This window comes from Panthera uncia (assembly GCF_023721935.1).
Source record: "Panthera uncia isolate 11264 chromosome C1 unlocalized genomic scaffold, Puncia_PCG_1.0 HiC_scaffold_3, whole genome shotgun sequence".
Lineage (NCBI taxonomy): Eukaryota > Metazoa > Chordata > Mammalia > Carnivora > Felidae > Panthera > Panthera uncia.
This window is the reverse complement of record NW_026057584.1, coordinates 77,066,565-77,084,835: the sequence shown is the minus strand read 5'-3', so window position 1 is coordinate 77,084,835 and position 18,271 is coordinate 77,066,565. Positions and strand designations below refer to the sequence as shown.

Sequence of the window (18,271 nt, the reverse complement as noted above, 5' to 3'; positions counted from 1 at the left end):
TTAAGGTTAATCTTTCAAAAATACTTTGCCACAGTATTTCTTAATACTTCATTTCTCTGAGTTTGTCTTTTAGCAGTTTTATCGGACTGTTAACCGGAGTTCGTATGGTTTATAAACAGTCCAGTGCACGTATTTCTTAACCGCTTCTTGCCAAAAGGCATCTTGGTTGTGCATTTTGTGCAGCCAGGAAATTGGTAGTTCATATATCATTCTCAACCATAGTCTTCACAGCCTTTCCTCCCTCCCTATGCTACCTCAGTAGGTACAGCCCGGGACACACAATCAGTAGTGGTAGCTTAATAAACTCTCTTAAGGAGGCAGTTTGAGTATGTATCTAAAAACCTTCAAATTAATTTATTCCCTCTACTGTTGCTTTGTTCATTGCCCCCATTCTTCCATTTCTCAACCTTTTCCCCCTTCCTTGAGTCGAAGATAATACCATGCTTTTGACTTAAGAATTCTTTGAGAAAATCTTCCAGTCTTCCCCTCTGAAAATAAAATTTAGGATCCCAACTCATTTGTAAATTGTGAGTTAACTTTTGTCCATATACTGAGAAAATTGAATCAGCTTAGGTTAATAATGTTTATAGGAAAGGTATCAAGAGTATACACTGTAAAATTCTTACGTCAAAAGTGCATAGTATGGAAAGAAAGGAAACACTTATTGTAGGTAATAAAAGATAGCAAGCTGTGATTCATAGAGCTAAATGAAAAATGCCAAGACATTTTAACAGTGAAGTATTTTAACTATTTCTGTAGTCCCAATTTTGTAAAACTGAAGATATATTAAGTTGAATTTGTACTCTTTTCCACATATTAAATGATAATTGAAATATCAAACTATTAAATTATTTACAGTTTAATTATTTTATATTTTATTCAATTATAATTTAAATATTGAATGATATGACTTCTAATTGTGCTTTAGTATTTTACACTTTACATGGTTTAGCTTGTACTAAGCTCAAATCTCTTGTATCACCTACACGCAATTCAGAAGTTCAGAAATACACATGATCTTCTGAACATGAAGATACTGGTTTAATTTAAATTGCTTTCCTGTTAATAATTAAAGTTTTCTTCCTCTTTTCCCATTAAGGATTCTGGACTCTACTTATAATCTCTCTATCTGCCGGATTCTCCTGTTGTAGCTTTTCTTGGACAGTGACTTATTTTGACTCTTTTGAACCAGGAATGTTTCCTCCTACTCCTCTTTCACCTGCCAGGTTCAAGTAAGTATTCCTGCTTCTTTTTTAACCCATTCCAACCCTGTTGAAATGCTAAAATATATAGAAGCAAGAGGCTGCTTATTTGTAAGATAACATGTTGAGTTCCCAGTCTCTATAAAATATAAATGACTTTAAAGTTTCCAGATTGGCTCAGCCTTTAGATAAATGGGAGACTCTTTTAAACTCCTTACCCAGATAATGCAGTGGTTTTTTAAAAAATGAAATTCAAGAGTTGATCTATGAAGTAAGAAATTTTGATGGATGTTTGTCCTCTCGGGCTAGAATCATTTAAACAGTTTATGAAAGCTAAATTTATATCAGCATAGTGAGAGTTTTACTAGATGCATCTATAAATGGTCAGATTTATATCAACTTAAGTTGGATTGGACTTTTCCCGAGATTTCAGTTTTCTGTAATAATTACCAAGCATTTATGGCACCCAATTTAAATGTCTAGATCAGATTAAGTGCATTTCATAGTGGAACAATATTAGATTTCTTTGGTCTGTGTTTTCTGTAGTTCAAAGACTTTCACAAAATTCAGTTCTAACCTAGTTTTAATCTAGTTGATTTATGTCAAGAAAGCTCGGGTATTAAATACTATAAATTTCCAAATAGGAGTTTCTAAGACGTCTAGTGTATTCTACAAACTGAGGGGTTGGGGAAAAGGTGAAGAGTAGAAAATAAACTCTGGTTTAAAATTCATGTGTTATCAGAGTATTATGGTTGTTATTGTTGCTATTATAACTACCCGCACCAGTTTACTTTATGGACAGTTTGCAGAGATCAAATAAAATGTATTTGAGAGACTCTGTAAATAGGAAGTTTTATACTAATGATATTTATTTATTAAATGCTTATTTTAGAGAGAGAGACTGAGAGAACGTGAGTGGGGGAGGGACAGAGAGAGAAGGGGACAGAGGATCCAAGCTCTGTGCTGAGAGCACACAGCCCAGCATGGGGCTCAGACTCACACACCATAAGATCATGACCTGAGCTGAAGTCAGATGCTTAACTGACTAAGCTTCCTGCCCCTACTAATGATATTTATTAGTAATTGTTATTACCAGCTTTCTTTATTAGTAAGCTCATATTTTTCTGTCTTATAAATCTGTCTTTAAAACTTGTGGCTTTACTTCAGATGAAATTTGTTTGTGTATCTTAAATGTCTTAATAAATCCCTATCTGTACATGAAACATAAATCATACTTGGCAATACATTTTGTATGTGTGTGTTCAAAGTGGATAATGAGTAATAATTGAATAAGTTGTTCCTAATAGTGCAATGCCATCCCATAGTTTATGTGACTACCATTCATTTGCAAAGTTTATTTTCCTGTGTGATACTGTGTTCAGTTCAAATTCATATTCTTGATGCTTGATGACATTAATTACTTGGTAATAAGAGGTATGCATCTAATGTCAATAATATAATGAGACTCCTTTTATAAGCCACCAAAAAAACATCTTATTTTTGCCTTTTATCTCTTTATACCACACTTCCCTCTGGATTTTCAGCCTTATATTTGTAGCTATTTAGTAGATCTTGTAGCCTGGATATCAGAAAACACCTTGCACTTAAAATTACTTACACTCTAGCTTGTCTTAAAGACATCACTCCATCCAGTTATCAAGGCTTGAAACCCGTATTCACTGTATTTATCCTTTGCCAAGTCTAGCCATTCCTGTTTTTTGAAATGTTACTGGAATACTTTGTCTTTGCACCCTCAGTGTTTTTGCCCTTTTTAAGGCCTTAGCCTGTGCACTTCACTCCTTGGTCTCCTCTACTCCAAGCTTTCACTCTTCATATTCGTCCTGTATTTTGTTACCTCTGTAAAAACAGATCTCTGTCGCAGCTCTTCCCTTGCTTAAAAGTCTTCAGTGACTTTCCCATTGCCTTCAAAATGATGTCCAACTCCCAAGTACAGCATAACAGTCTGTCCTCAAATGATCCTTCCTTACTTTTCCAACTTTATCTTCAGCTATTTCTCCAGTGCACCCTTTTCTATAGCCATATATCAGATTACCCTGGCATTCCCTGAATAAACTGTACTTTTGAGATGCCATGACTTTACTCTTAGGGTTTTCTCTTCCTGAAATACTGTTTTCCCTCACAGATTCTCTTTTGCCCATACAAGAATTCACAGGCCTCATAGATGATAGAAGCTTTTGGAGTTACAGAAAAGCATTTCAGTGTTCTCTGAAATACCTGGAATGCTCAGAGCATTTAGTTTCTTAAAAAGTATCTTTGCTTTTTTTATTAAACTAGAACCAGTAACAATGGACCTCAGTTTTCAGTGTTATTAGTCATTCAATTTTAATATGAGATAGTGCCAGATTAGAGACTTAGATGGTATGTTTGTTAACACAGTCCTAAAAACCACAGTTTTGAAATATACATTGTATGTACATATGTATATATTTAAATTCCTTTCCACATGTATGTTAGGTAATTTTATATATGCTAAATCAGCTATTAAATATATCAAGACCATGACTGAAAATGTAATTTAATGTTATCATGTGTTGATACAGATAAGGCATATAATAAATTTAGTGATAGGGGATTGCATATTAACAGAAACCACATACCAAAAAATGCATATAATTCAATGATAATTGGTGAAACGGGGTTTTATAGTGAAAACCCTGCCCTCTAGTGCTTGTGGAAAATAATGCAATTACTGTGCTTCAGAAATGTCAGAATAAGTTTATTCTCTGTGTCACCAGTAGAGTGAGAACTTGTACAGGGAAACAACTTTTCTCCTTTGAGAAAGTTTAAATCTTCAGACTCTATTTTCTTAGAAATCAGATTAATGTATTTCATTAATTTGCAATATCACACTTTTATACAAATATCTTTGTAACAGGCTCTGTATTCTTTTATAACTTAAGCAATGATGTTAATATAAATATTTTTCGTGATTATATGAAAGTACAAGTCCTTAGTTGAAAATTCAAAGACAAAGGCCCCCCAGAGGCCCCGCCTCCTAATTCCATCACATTGGGGGCTAAAGTTTGTAACATAAATGGAGAAGAGAATGTGGATGGGGGTACAAACATAGTCCATAGTACATATAATTTAGAAATTTTCACTTTTACATACGCACAAGACCTTTAGGAAATAAAAGATAAAGAATTTTGCAAGGGATATTTTTAGACAGGTATTTAATAGACTTCAAAAGGCATATTTTAAAATAATGCCTTTATTTATTTTCTTAAGTTTATTTTCAGAGAGAGAGGGGGAGAGAGAATCCCAAGCAGGCTCCGAGCCGTGAGTGCAGAGCCTGATGCAAGCCTCAATCCCATGAACTGTGAGATCATGACCTAAGCCAAAATCAAGAATTGGATGCTTAACTGACTGAGCCACCCAGGCGTCGCTCAAAAGGCATATTTTGAGGGGTGCCTGGGTGGCTCAGTCCGTTGAACGCCCAACTTCAGCTCAGGTCATGATCTCACGGTTCATGGGTTCAAGCCCTGCGTCAGGCTCTGTGCTGACAGCTCAGAGCCTGGAGCCTGCTTTGGATGCTGTGTCTTGCTCTCCCTCTGCCTCTCCCCCCACTCATGCTCGCTCTCTCTGTCTCTCAAAAATGAATAAATGTTAAAAAAAAAATTTATTTTGAAGGCATATTTTGAAGAAAGATTGTTATACTGACTTTGCAAACTTTGCTGAGTTAAAAGGTATACTGCAATGTTAACACACACAGAGTTGTTTATTAGAAAACAATAATTTTCTTTGTGTATTTGGAACAATTATACTTTTAAATTATTTTCTTCTGAAAATATGTTACTATGTTAAATAATGAGGCAGTAAGTTTAGATTCTTTGAAGTATCTATATAGGCTTTCCCCACTTCTTGCTACTTTATAATTAATTTTTACTGTTCTATGCTACTTAATCAACATCTCCAGTTCACTTCACATTAGTTTTCATCATTCATTCATTCAGTTTGTTCAGTGGTTTCCAACCAGGCAAATATGACAGTGTGTATGTAAACAGTATTTCATATGTGATTATCCAATTTAATTACAGTTTGTAGGAGTTAATGCATCTAGGTATGTGACCTACCCATGCAAAGATACTGCATTTATTTGAGTTCTCCTGATTGGAAAGGAAGTTAGATATGGATAGATGTGCCTTAAAGCTGCAATTTTCCTAACAGTGAATTCGTGTTCTAGGATTGCTAGGGAAATAATAAAGATTATGAGGGAACCAAGTCCCTGCTAAGCCACCCTTAGGTATTATCATTAGTTCAGGCACTTCATTTTTTAACAGATGAAGAAATTGAGGCCTGGGGAATTTAAGCAAGTTGCACAAAGTCAAATAATTTGCATGTAACATAGCTAACGCCTGACTCTATGTTTAGTGTTCTTTGCCATACTAGCTAAGCCCACCTACTTTGAATTATGAAATGAATCAAAAGGAGGTAATTCACTAATTGAAACAGCTTCATCTTATTGACAGTTGAAGCACTCATTGGAGCTTTTGCTTTGTGGCAGTTTTGCCCATGTGATACAGCCAAATCCAATCAAAACCTGTTCTTAACTTCTCACTGTCTTTGTTCTCCATTGTTTTTTCTTTAGTGACCAGTGTTTTCCACTTTAGACTACTCTGCACATTTCACATTACCTGTGCCCCATCTAGTGGTGCAATGATGTAGCCGCAGGTTTATAGTTATTCAGCATGCTAAAAATAAAAACCATTTAATTAATTGTTGGGGCACCTGGGTAGCTCAGTTGAGCATCAGACTTTGGCTCAGGTCATAATCTTGTGGTTCATGAGAGTTTGAGCCTCACATTGGGCTCTGGGATGACAGCTCAGAGCATGGAGCCTGCATCAGATTCTATGTCTCCCTTTCTCTCTGCCCCTTTCCAGGTCACGCCCCGTGTGTGTGTGTGTGTGTGTGTGTCTGTGTGTGTGTCTGTCTGTCTCTCTCTCTCAAAAATAAATAAACATTAAAAAAAATTAAAAATAAAACATTTAATTATTAAAATGTCCCACCTAGGATAGAAATGTTACTATATAGTCTAGAAATAAATTTAGAGGAAAAATGACAATGTAAGTGATGAATTTAACAAACAACACAGTGTAGAAAGCTTATTGGTTTTGTAATTATGAAATAAAATATTTAATAACAGTAATATGAAAAATAGTGAAAAAAGTCATTAAATTTGTACTACAGTAATTTAGTTAAAAGTCAGGGGTCAAGGGCCAACATTCTTTTTTTTTTTTAACTTTATTTATTTAAAGAGAGCCTGAGTGCTAGTGGGGGAGGGGCAGAGAGAGAGAGGGAGAGAGAATTCCAAGCCAGCTATGCACTATCAGCATGAAGCCCAGTGTGTGGCTTGAACCCATGAACTGCAAGATCATGACCTGAGCCAAAACCAAGAACCAGATGTTTAACCATCTGAACCACCCAGGTACCACTGAAAGGCCAACATTCTTTTTTTTTTTTTTTTTTTCAATGTGTATTTATTTATTTTGAGAGTGAGCACCTTTTGTGTAAGCAGGGGAGGGGCAGAGAAAGAGGGAGAGAGAATCCCAAGCAAGCCCTGCACTGTCAGCATGGAATGGGCCAACATTCTTAAGTTAAAAGTGTTACTTCATTGCAGTCAATAGTGTTAATTAACAAAAATCTTATTGTTGGCATGAAAAAATGCACAGATAAAAATTAAAATTTAACAGCATGTGACTGTAACTTACAAGCCAACAAGTTAAACTTTGTAGGGATAGGATTATTATTTTGTGGTAGAAATACCCACAGAGACTTATTTTCAAGGAGAAAAAAAATCAATACGTATGTGTAAAGTTATTAAGGATGAGCTAACTGTGTTATAGAAATCAAATATTACTGGAAATTTCTAACCTCATGATGGTCAAAGGTAGTATGAAGTAAGATTTCTGGTGAATTGGCTAGCTGAGTCCAAAGTCTGGATTATTGAATCTCTTGTTGAGAACCTGCTTTTAAATAACTTTTCTTCTTGTTGAGAAATATTGTGTAAATAACATTTTATGCATTCACAATATTGTAGATTTTGGAGAAAGTATCAGTTCTTCATAAATCTATATCATCTTGAATCTTATAAGTGAAGATGAGTCTTTGTGAGGATAGAATGAATTGGTTGTAATTATGGCTTATTTGATGTGGGGTTCATGGTCAAAAAGTAGGGACACTTTGAATTATTGGTATTATGTAATGATTTCTAAGAATGTGCCAGCAAAAAGAGTAGTGTCTTTTCACTAAAGCTGCTTTAAATATCATCTATAGAATTTGGCATTATTTCATAGTTAATATACAAACCAGGGACTATATGTTACCTTCTGGAACTGTTAGTCGTTTTTGTCAAGATGACTGTAAGTTATCCACCTTGTTACATCATTTTCCCGTCACAAATGATATTTGGTAAATATCAAGATAGTTTGAAAAATCACATGCTTTTATTTAAATTAAAAATTAATTTATTTGAGGGCACCTGAGTGGCTCAGTCTGTTAAGCATCTGACTTCGGCTCAGGTCATGATCTCACGGTTGGTGGGTTCAAGCCCCGCATCAGACTCTGCTGACAGCTGAGAGCCTGGAGCCTGCTTTGGATTCTGTGTCTCCCTCTCTCCCCGCCCCACCCCTGCTCACACTCTGTGTCTTCTTCTCTCTCTCAAAAATAAACATTAAAAAAATGTTTTAATTAATTTATTTCTACAAAGTCTTTTTTTTTTTAAAGTATATTAACTTACAGTGCTATTTGGAATCTGCGAAGTAAATTAGAAGTAAGAAAAAAAAAAGGAACAGTTGGTTTTTGTTTGAATTGCTTTCTGATAAACTGTTTTTGGTCATTGTTTTACCAAAAGAACACATGATCTGTTACTTATTTTCTATGTATGGTGTCCTGGATATAACTAGATGCTGAAATACTTAAATTTTCATTATGTTTGTATATGAGTATGTATTGTTGTAGATGTGAAGCAGACAATGAGTAAAATATTCCTCCAGGATTGACATTGCTGTATTATAATATTCTTTCTCTATTCAAAACTAGATTTATTTTTCTGTTATTAAAGAGTTTTCTCTAACTTCTTGTTCTTCTTGTCCTTGGGGGCTTTAATTCTTGAGGGTTAAGATATGGACAAATAGAACAGTAAAAATCATAATAGAAATGAGATTATGAGTCTTGGGCAGTAGTAGAAGTCTTAGAGGTAAAGAAAAGTGGGTGATTTAGTATTTAAATTAGAAGTTCCTTTTCCAACCACACTTAATTGAGTACAGTAAGTTGACTCTACTCTTCTTTCATACAGATTTTGGAGAGCTTGCTTCTTTGTTGAGTCAGATTCTTTATTGCCTTGGACTAATGAAACATGTCAGATGGCTAATTGCAATAGGAGAGAAAAGCTAGTGACAAAAGAGATAGATCAAGAACTTGGCCTTGATATTTGAATATTATTAAGTTTCATTATCTAGGCACTATTTGGAGTCATCCCTATGATCACTATTAATGAATATATTGATGGTCCTGCACTGTGGCTTCTTGAGGTGAAGAGTTAAAGTCATGCGTGTCTTATAAAATATATTCCATTACTGTTTTGGATGGGTACTTAAATAGACGTAACAAAGTCCATAAGAAATCATATTAACTATTCTTGGTTTCCTTGTAATATAGCAATGAGTATTTGCTTTGTACATGTTTGCTATGGGTTTTGCTTATGGTAATTTACAATGTTTTATGTATGGGCTACTGAAAAGGCAAGTATCCATATGCATAGAACATCACTGATGAGAATTACCTAATACTTGCCAGTTTTGTTCTTGGAACTTTTTATGTGTCAACAGTCTTTGTAAATTATAAGAGGCAGCCTGGTATATGAAAGGGCTTACTGGCAGAAGAACTTTTGAGCAAGTCAGTCAGTGTCTCTAAGCCTTAATTTCTTCCTCTCTAAAATGAGATAAAAACAATCATATCTGTCCTCATAGGCAATGAATGTAAGTTTACTGATTAAAGCAACAGATACATTAGGTGAAAAAGCAGTCATGGTGCCAGAGTATTTCTTTTCTTAATTGAGATCCTTCAAGCTGAATGTGGACTTGGCCTGCTACTGGCTGCCAATTATATTGTTTTTGGTAATTTTTATTTATTTTGAGATTTTATCCCTTCCATTCTTTTCTTCCCTTTTTATTCGTTTGATATAGGTACTCTTTCTTTCATGAAATAATGCTGATATTAGATGGTAATGGTTTTCTTTTTTTTTCCTTATGTTTATTTTTGAGAGAGAGAGCACGTGTACAGAGCGGGAGAAGGGCAGAGAGTGAGGGGGACAGAAGATCTCAAGTGGGCTCTTTTCTGACAGCAGAAAGCCTGATGTGGGTCTCAAACTCACAAACTGTGAGATCATGACCTGAGCCAAAGTCGGACTCTCAACCAACTGAGCCACCCAGGTGGCCCTAGATGGTAATGGTTTTCAAACACAGTTCTTGGCAAAATAAATTGGCAAAACATGGTGTCATTTACTTCCTTTTTTCAAATAAATTTTTGAAACTGACTCATGAAGTCTAAAAGCTTGGGAATCCCGTTATTCTTTATCTTTTGTACTATTTTCCCAGCTTTTTATGGAATATGGACTTTGTTTAATCAAGATAGTGCTTAGCGCAGATGGATGTTTGAGGGCATTTTTTCTACCTCAACACACTGGTAAATAAAGTTAAAATGTCTGACATTCAATTTGCAGCCAAGTAGACTGCTATATATGTATATAAGTAAAATAAACTGTCGCTTAATATGTACTTCATCCAACCAGATAATACTTGTATTTCCCTTAGACTGATTTTCAAGGAATTGTAGTACAATTAGAGATTTTAAAATGTATATATATGAAATTTCATTTTAAAGAACTTTTCTCATCTTTAGGATCTTTCAGTGCTCATAGGTCATTACATTAGTTATTATTGCACTGGCAAAGCATAGGATTGGGACTCAACTAAAATTTCCAGTTGGTAAAATTCTAGATAAAAGACTTTACTGTATATATGGAAGCATACTTAGTGCAGAATGGAGATCCAGAAGGGATTAAAGACCTCATGCAGACCATCCTTATGCTATAGAAGTGGAAGTAGGACCATAGAAGTTGGCAGTATGGCTAGGAAACTAAAATGCTAAGGAGAATAAAGTCTTTTTAAAAATGAAGAAACCCTAGGGGCACTTGGGTGGCTCAGTCTGTTAAGCATCTGACTTTGGCTTAGGTCATGATCTCATGGTTTATGTGGTCAAGCCCTGCATCGGGCTCTCTCCTGACAGCTCAGAGCCTGGAGCCTGCTTTGGATTCTGTATCTCCCTCTCTCTGCCCCTTCCCCACGTTCTCTCTCTCTCTCTCAAAAATAAATAAACATGAAAAAAAAATATTTAAAAATTAAAAAAAAAAAAATGAGGAAACCCTTAAAGTTGAAATTCTAAATTCTCTTATAACATAGTTTACTAATGTGTAGATTGATAAATGAGCAAATTTTTCCTTTAAGATGGTAGATATTTTATTAACTGATATTTATAATGCAAAACATTAGATTAATTACAAGGGTAATGGGGCAATGGAGCAAATGCTCAAAATGTGCACCATCAGCTCCTATGTATTTTTAAGAATGATATGTTACAGTTCAACATTAAGTATTTCCTCATTTTTTACATCTTTTAAGTGTTTATCCAGATAATTATTACCTTAGAATTATCGTGAAATCCTGAAGTACATACACAGTCATGTTTCTAATGACTTTATATTTTATTTTATTATTTTTTTTAATGTTTATTTATTTATTTTGAGGGAGAGAGAGAATCCCAAGAAAGCTCAGCATCAGAGCAGAGCCTGATGTGGGGCTCAATATTGTGAACCATGATATCATGACCTGAGCTGAAATTGAGAGTCGGATGCTTAACAGACTGAGCCACCCAGGTCTCCCTAATGACTTTATATTTTAAAAGCATTTTGTATTTTTCAGTAATTTAGAAAATTATTGAGACAGTGATTGTATCTTAAAATTTCTCCTTACTGATTTTTTATTGTGATTATAGAATTCTTAAAAACTCATCATAAAACACAGAATTATATAATTTTGAAGGTAAAAGGCTTTCAGAGTCTGATTTTAAATAACCCTGAAATATAACTAGTGTTAACAGGCTAGTTTACCTCCATATTTAAAAAAAAAAATCTATACACATGCAAATATTTTCTTTTTTTACAAAACCATAATCATACAGCACGTTATTGTTTTTGTTTAATTTTTTTAACGTTTATTCATTTTTTTTAAACTGAGTTGAATTCTCAGCAGCTTTTTTTTTGTTTTGTTTTTTTAAGTTTATTTATTTTTGAGACAGAGAGAGACAGAGCGTGAATGGGGGAGGGGCAGAGAGAGAGGGAGGCACAGAATTAGAAGCAGTCTCCAGGCTCTGAGCCATCAGCCCAGAGCCCGACGTGGGGCTCGAACTCACAGACCGCGAGATCGTGACCTGAGCTGAAGTCGGACGCTTAACCAACTGAGCCACCCAGGCGCCCCACGTTTATTCATTTTTTGATAGAGACAGCGTGAGTGGGGGAGGGGCAGAGAGAGAGGGAGACACAGAATCTGAAGCAGGCTCCAGGCTCTGAACTGGCAGCACAGAGCTCGATGCGGGGCTCAAACTCACGGAGTGAGAGATCATGACCTGAGCTGAAGTCGGACACTTAACCAACTGAGCCACCCAGGCGCCCCTAGCACATGTTATTTTTATAATTATTTCTGTATTAGTAAAATCTTGTGACTATATACGAATGTGAATATGTGTGTATATGGTATATATTTGTGTATGCATTTGAAATATATCACTCTACCCAGATATAACTATACTTTAAAATCTGGTAAACTAACTAATAAGATAGTTTTAATTTGTTGGGATGAGCACTTGGGTGTTGTTATGGAAACCAATTTGACAATAAATTATATTTTAAAAAAAAGTTTTAATTTTATTCTTTGATGCTTCATTCCAAAAATATTTTGCCATCTTTTTATACTAATAGGTTATTTTGAATGTATGTATGTGTACACACTTATACACCCAGTGTGTAGCCACTATGCTAGCAAGGTAAATATATAATAGGAAGAGAGAAATAAGAGAAATTTTTCTTCCCATGTAGTCTTTTGCTTGATTTCTTGAGTTCCCTGTCATATAATATTTTAAAGAAGTCATAAAGTCTATTTAGAACATGATACCATAAACAAGTTTTATCATTATTCGTTCAACTTATTTCTTTAAAATTACAATAAATTTGAACTTTTGGTATAGGAAGTAATCGGGATAGACTTCTGAAGTGATGGTCTGGTTAGAAATCTCCTTGCTAATTTATAGATTTCCAGATAGAGACCATCAGTATTTACTTTGAAGCTTTTAGAATCACCAGAAGATCTCGCTGAAAATCGAGATTTTGATTGATTATGTCTGGGGTGGGATCTGAAATTCTGAGTTTCTAAGAAATTCACAGGCATTGCTTATATATTGCTGGTCTGTGGACTACACTTTGAATATGGACTAGACTTTTAAGACAAGTCAGCGCACTTTTTCTGTCAGGGGCCATTTTTAGCTTTGTGGATCATATGGTCTGAAATTAGGTAGTGCTTACAAAAGATTTTTAATTTGGGCATAAAAAATATATATATTAGGTGGGGTAGGCTTGTCTATTCACAAAGTTCCATTCTAATTGGTTAGTTTAATAGCCTTAAGGATATGACACCCATTTCTAAAAATTACATCTCAATTTTGGAACATAAAGAACTAGTTCATACCTAATTGATAAACTTATTAACTCTTACTGTATATCTGAGTTTTAATGAATGAATAATGACACTAAAGTAGCAATGAAAGTTCAACTAAAGGCTACCTATTTGAATAAGCAGGAAAGTTTACCATGAGGTTATTTAAAATTATTAAAAAAAAATAAAATGACTGTAAAGCCCATTGCGTTTATTTCACTTCTCCTTTTATATCGTGAATCCAAAGTGGCTTCCTTGCCAAGCCTGGGAAATGTGTTTCGGGGTTAAGAATGGAGTAGGAGACATAATTTAATGGCAAGGAAAATAATTTTAATTCAAACTTTAAAATAGGAACCCCAAAGTAAATAAATAAGATTTTGTATTTTCAGTTGTTATGAACTGTAGGAAAAACTAGCTTCCTTTTACCAGGTCATGTGTAAAGGAAAAAGTTTGAAGTGCCTGTTCTATAAAATTGCAAAGTTCTAGAGGTCAAAAGAAAGCTCAAGTAGGAGAGAGAGCCCGGAGCAAAGCTAGTGAAATGTTAAAATAGCAGAAGACCTCAAATTCATTCTAAAATAGGCCAAGGCCTGTGGTGTTCCATATGAAGAGGATAATGAGGCATAGTTGAGTCATCCAAACTAAGATCTGAGTAACTAGAGTTAACAGCCCTCATAGTCTGAACTAGAATCTCAGCTAGCACTATCTATCCATCCATCCATACATCCATTTTCTACCCCCCACCCCTGCCGTGGTTATTCCAAATCTGTATCACATCACACTCTTCAGTGGATTCCATGTCAAGTCACCAAAAGTTCATTATGAGTGAGCTTCCTGCTTCTTTCATTCCCCTCTCATGATTACAAACTTACTTTACATACATTACTATTATCCCACCCATTCTCAGCAAATGGAGTGTTCTTCCTCCTGCCCAAACTTAATTTTACTTCCTTTGCTCTAGATCTCATGCCCTGTCCACCCCTGCATGTCCATTTTTCGCATACTTCAGCCTTTCTCTTGTATCTAATCTTCTTAGAGTATTTCTAAAACATTCAAGTTTCTCCTATGTTAGAGAAAAAAAAATCCTCATGTCCAGTTTTCTTCTCCACATCTAGGCGTCTTGGGAAACTAGAGAAGAGGTAAGCCCTATATCCGCAGTGACTGCAGTTGCTACCACAGGTGTCTTGTAGTCACCCCTATCCTAAATGTTTTTCTCCTTGAATTGACTGCAGTCCTGATTATAAACTTTAATGTTCGTTTTTCAATCCATTATTTGAAATGGCTTATGACTGCTCTTCAGAATGCTTTTCTTTGTTAATTTCTGTGACACCACTACCTCCTATTTTTCTTTCCAGCGTTCTGATCACTGCTACTCACTTGTGGAATCACTTTTTTTTCAGCTACTACTAATTGGCTGAAGACTTCCTAGTCTATCTGGCCCATCTTGAGCCTCTTTTCCTGGGAAACCTCCCCTTTGGTTTTTATTTGTATTTCCTATTGCTTGCTGGGAATTTTTACCTCAGTGTCCTGCAGGTGTTTTCACTACAGTGTATCTAAAATTGACTTCATTATTTTCCACTGCCCACCATCCTGTTTCTTTTCTTGGGTTCCATATCATGGTGAATATTTTATCTAGCCAGTAACTCAAGTGAGAAACCTGGCATTGCCTTCAGCTCTTCCTTCTCTTAGTAACTCCTACCAGTCAAGGGCACAAAATAAAGGCTGGCATTTATTGTGTGTGTGCTCAATAAATGCTAGGCACTGCAACAAGTATTATTAATAGTATCTCAGTCTTCACAGAAACACTAAGGAGAGGAACTGTTATTCTCATTTTCAAGATGAAGAATTAGATTTTCAGGTAGGTTAAAGTAGTTTTATAAAGTAGTAGAGCCATTGTTAAATTCCACTTGAAAGAGAGTTGACTTTCCAGGTCCTTCAACCTAACCATACCAAACCATTAACCATCTCCTGCACTGTCCATTGTCTCTTGTTTCGATACATGTTGCTATTTCTTTAGACTTCTTAACCTCCTTGGGGTGCTTGGGTGGCTCTGTGGGTTATGCATCCGATTCTTGATTTCAGCTCAGGTCATGATCTCATAGTTTGTGAGATCGAGCCCTGTGCATTGGGCTCTACACTGACAGTTCAGAGCTTGCTTGATTTTCTCTCTCTCCTCTGCCTCTCCTCCCAGCTCATGCATGCACTCTTTCTCTCTCTCAAAATAAATAAACCTTTTTTTTTTTTAAAAGAACTCTTAATTTCCTCATATTCAGTTTTAGATCAGGCATTAACCCTTCTTGAAAATCTCTCCCCTGCTACAAGCTGATGGTTCCTTTCTGTTCGAGTAATGTCTGTAAAACTTTTAACACTGAGGACACTGTCGTTAGGCTCTGGCGTTTGAGGGCAATACTGAGGGAAGTACTGATTCTTGCTAGTTTCTCTATCTCCCATATGTAACACCTGATACAGATAATTCATTATGTAATTTTTGTTGAAGTAAAAGAGAATTGAGAAAATTATAAAATAAAGAACTTTAGAGTATAAAGTAAGGGGTGAATGTATGTTTTGTTTTCCTTAATGAGAGCATTTGCTAAGGGAAGGAAGCGGTCTTTTTGAAATTCTAACACTTATGTCCTAAATACCATTGGTAAAGTTAGTTGGAATACACACAGTTTTATTCTCCAGCAATTTCTAATAAGTAATTCTTAGGACAAAGAGTACAAAAGAAGTTGTATCACTCTGTGTTTCTGAAAGAAACATAAAAGGAAATGCTTTGCAAGTAATTGAAATGTTGGTTGCTTAGTTTCTTTCAGATTTTGGGTTTGGCTAAGAACTTTTGATTCCAGATAAAGAACTGACAGTTATTCCAACCAAAGCTCACATAGCTTAAAATTCTTCGGGAATTGGAGATTTCTTTTCTAGGAATAGAATGAAAAATAAAAGGCTCAGATATGTGAAAGGGGAATAGATTAGTACCAACTAGCTCATCCTGTCTCCAACTGAGCCAGTCGGACACAGAAACAAATAGCCAGTTGGTTCTTTTTTTTTTTTTTTCTCAGTTTATTTATGTATTTTCAGAGAGAAAGAGAATCCCAAGCGATCTCTGCACTGTCAGTATGGAACCCGACACTGAAGCTTGAACTCACAAATTGAGAGATCATGACCTGAGCCAAAATTAGGTGTTGGGCACTTATCCGACTGAGCCGCTCATGTGCCCTCAGTTGGTTCTTATTGTAGGCCCTTGATATAACTTCATATTCTGGCAAGCACAGAGAGCTTTCTGCTTAGATCAAAATCAGTCAGCAATGAAGTTAGTGTTTCATATGGGAGGAGTTGTGTCATAAAAGTGTGTCTTTAAAAAAATTTTTTTTGATCTTTATTTTTGAGAGAGAGAAAGAGTGCAAGTGGGGGAGGAACAGAGAGAGAGGGAGACAGAATCTGAAGCAGGCTCCAAGTTTTGAGCTGTCAGCACAGAGCCTGAGGCAGGGTTTGAACTCACTAACTGTGAGTTCATGACCAGAGCTGAAGTTGAATACTTAACCGACTGAGTCACCCAGGCGCCCCCGTAAAAGTGTTTCTTAAATGTGGAAATATATATGAGGGAAAATAAATATTGGAATTTATGATATAGGATGTGATATGATATAGGCGTGAAGACTTCAAGAGAGAGTAGTTTGGTGTGTAGTACAGAGATTCAGTTCAGAGTCAACCAACACTGGAGTAAAAACAATCAACAACATAAAACAAGAAAAAAGACCTGCTTGGAGCACCTGGGTTGCTCAGTTGGTCAAGTGTCCAACGATCTCACGGTTCGTGAGTTTGAGCCCTGGGTCAGGCTCTGTGCTGACAGCTTGCAGCCTGGAGCCTGCTTCAGATTCTGCGTCTCCCTCTTTCTCTACCCCTACCCAGCTCGCTCGCTCGCTCGCTCTCTCTCTCAAAAAAATAAATAAATAAAAATTAAGAATTAAAAAATAAAATAGACCTACTTTGAATCTGTTGGTCTCTTAAATGAACAAAGGCAATTTATTTGAAATTTTGGCAATGGCTTATTCAGTACCTGAATTTGTGGTTTCCTTTAATTGCTAGAATCATTGAGTTCATTTGATTCTTAAGTTTTATATGTATGCCATTCCTATAAAATGTAAATAATTAAAATATAATTCTTCTATACTTTATTCATTTTATAAGTTACTATTAAACGCCAATATAAATATACTGCTAGAAAGTACATTTCCAGACTACAAAATCTGGATATAAATATTGGAAGTCTAAGTTCTCTAGTGAATTATAAAGGAAAGTGATTATGAATTTGTAGGAAGAGGATAATACCAAGCAGAAATGCACATATACATATACAAGCCCATAATTCTTCAGTTTCTTTCTTATCTACCTCCTGGGTCTGTTTGTATAATCTTATTTTTTGTTTCTTTGTTTTGGCTTTGGGATGGGTCTAGTTGTAGGTGTTTTGCTTAAAAGAAGAGAGAATGAAATGGAATGTAAAGAATTTTTTTAAATCTCATCTGCAGCTAGCTTTCTTTTCTCTAGTCTATAGTGGCTAACATTTATTGATTATTTGCTATGTGCCAGACAACTGATTCTTAGCTGTATAAGGGAAGATTCTATTTTTGTTTCCGTTTTGGAGAATTGAGTGGTAGGTCAATTTTTCTACCTTCATACTCCTTCTAAATGACCCAGCTGGCATTCAAATGCATCTAAGTACAGAGCTCCAATGCTTAAACACTAACAGGAACCAAGTAAGTACGTTGTTGCAGGATTCTTTATTATTGGAGAGGAATTCTTTAGAACCAGAACCAAATAGTATCTTTTTTATAGTTAATCTTTTAGGATATGGAAATAGTTCCATTATAATAAATTTACCTTTATAACCATATTTTTCTAATATCTTTTATTGTTACTGAATAATATTTCTCATTTCCATTTTGATTTTAGAAATTTGTTGAAGTAGAACTTTATCCCAACATAATAAAATACACATTTAGTAATTCTTTTTTTTTTTTAATTTACATCCAAGTTAGTTAGCATATAGTGCAACAGTGATTTCAGGAGTAGATTCTTTAATGCCCTTTACCCATTTAGCCCATCCCCACTCCCACAACCCCTCCAGTAACCTTCTATTTGTTCTCCATATTTAAGAGTCTCTTATATTTTGTCCCCCTCCCTATTTTTATATTATTTTTTCTTCCCTTCCCTTGTGTTCATCTGTTCTGTGTCCTCATATGAGTGAAGTCATATGATTTTGGTCTTTCTCTGACTAATTTCACTTAGCAT

The 18,271-nt window shown here is 35.3% G+C and overlaps 1 protein-coding gene across 3 annotated transcripts in view; it reads left to right on the top strand.

Moving 5' to 3' along the window:
• Nucleotides 1-18,271, top strand: part of ARL6IP6 (ADP ribosylation factor like GTPase 6 interacting protein 6) — a 41,227-nt gene that overhangs the window by 12,293 nt on the left and 10,663 nt on the right. For 2 of the 3 annotated variants that reach the window (XM_049615642.1, XM_049615641.1), the window contains exon 3: nucleotides 1,100-1,232. In XM_049615642.1, coding sequence (XP_049471599.1) covers nucleotides 1,100-1,232 — 133 coding nt within the window. Of the gene's footprint in view, nucleotides 1-1,099; nucleotides 1,233-9,486; nucleotides 9,623-18,271 lie in introns of those variants that run through there. The other variant, XM_049615643.1, reaches the window with a different exon arrangement.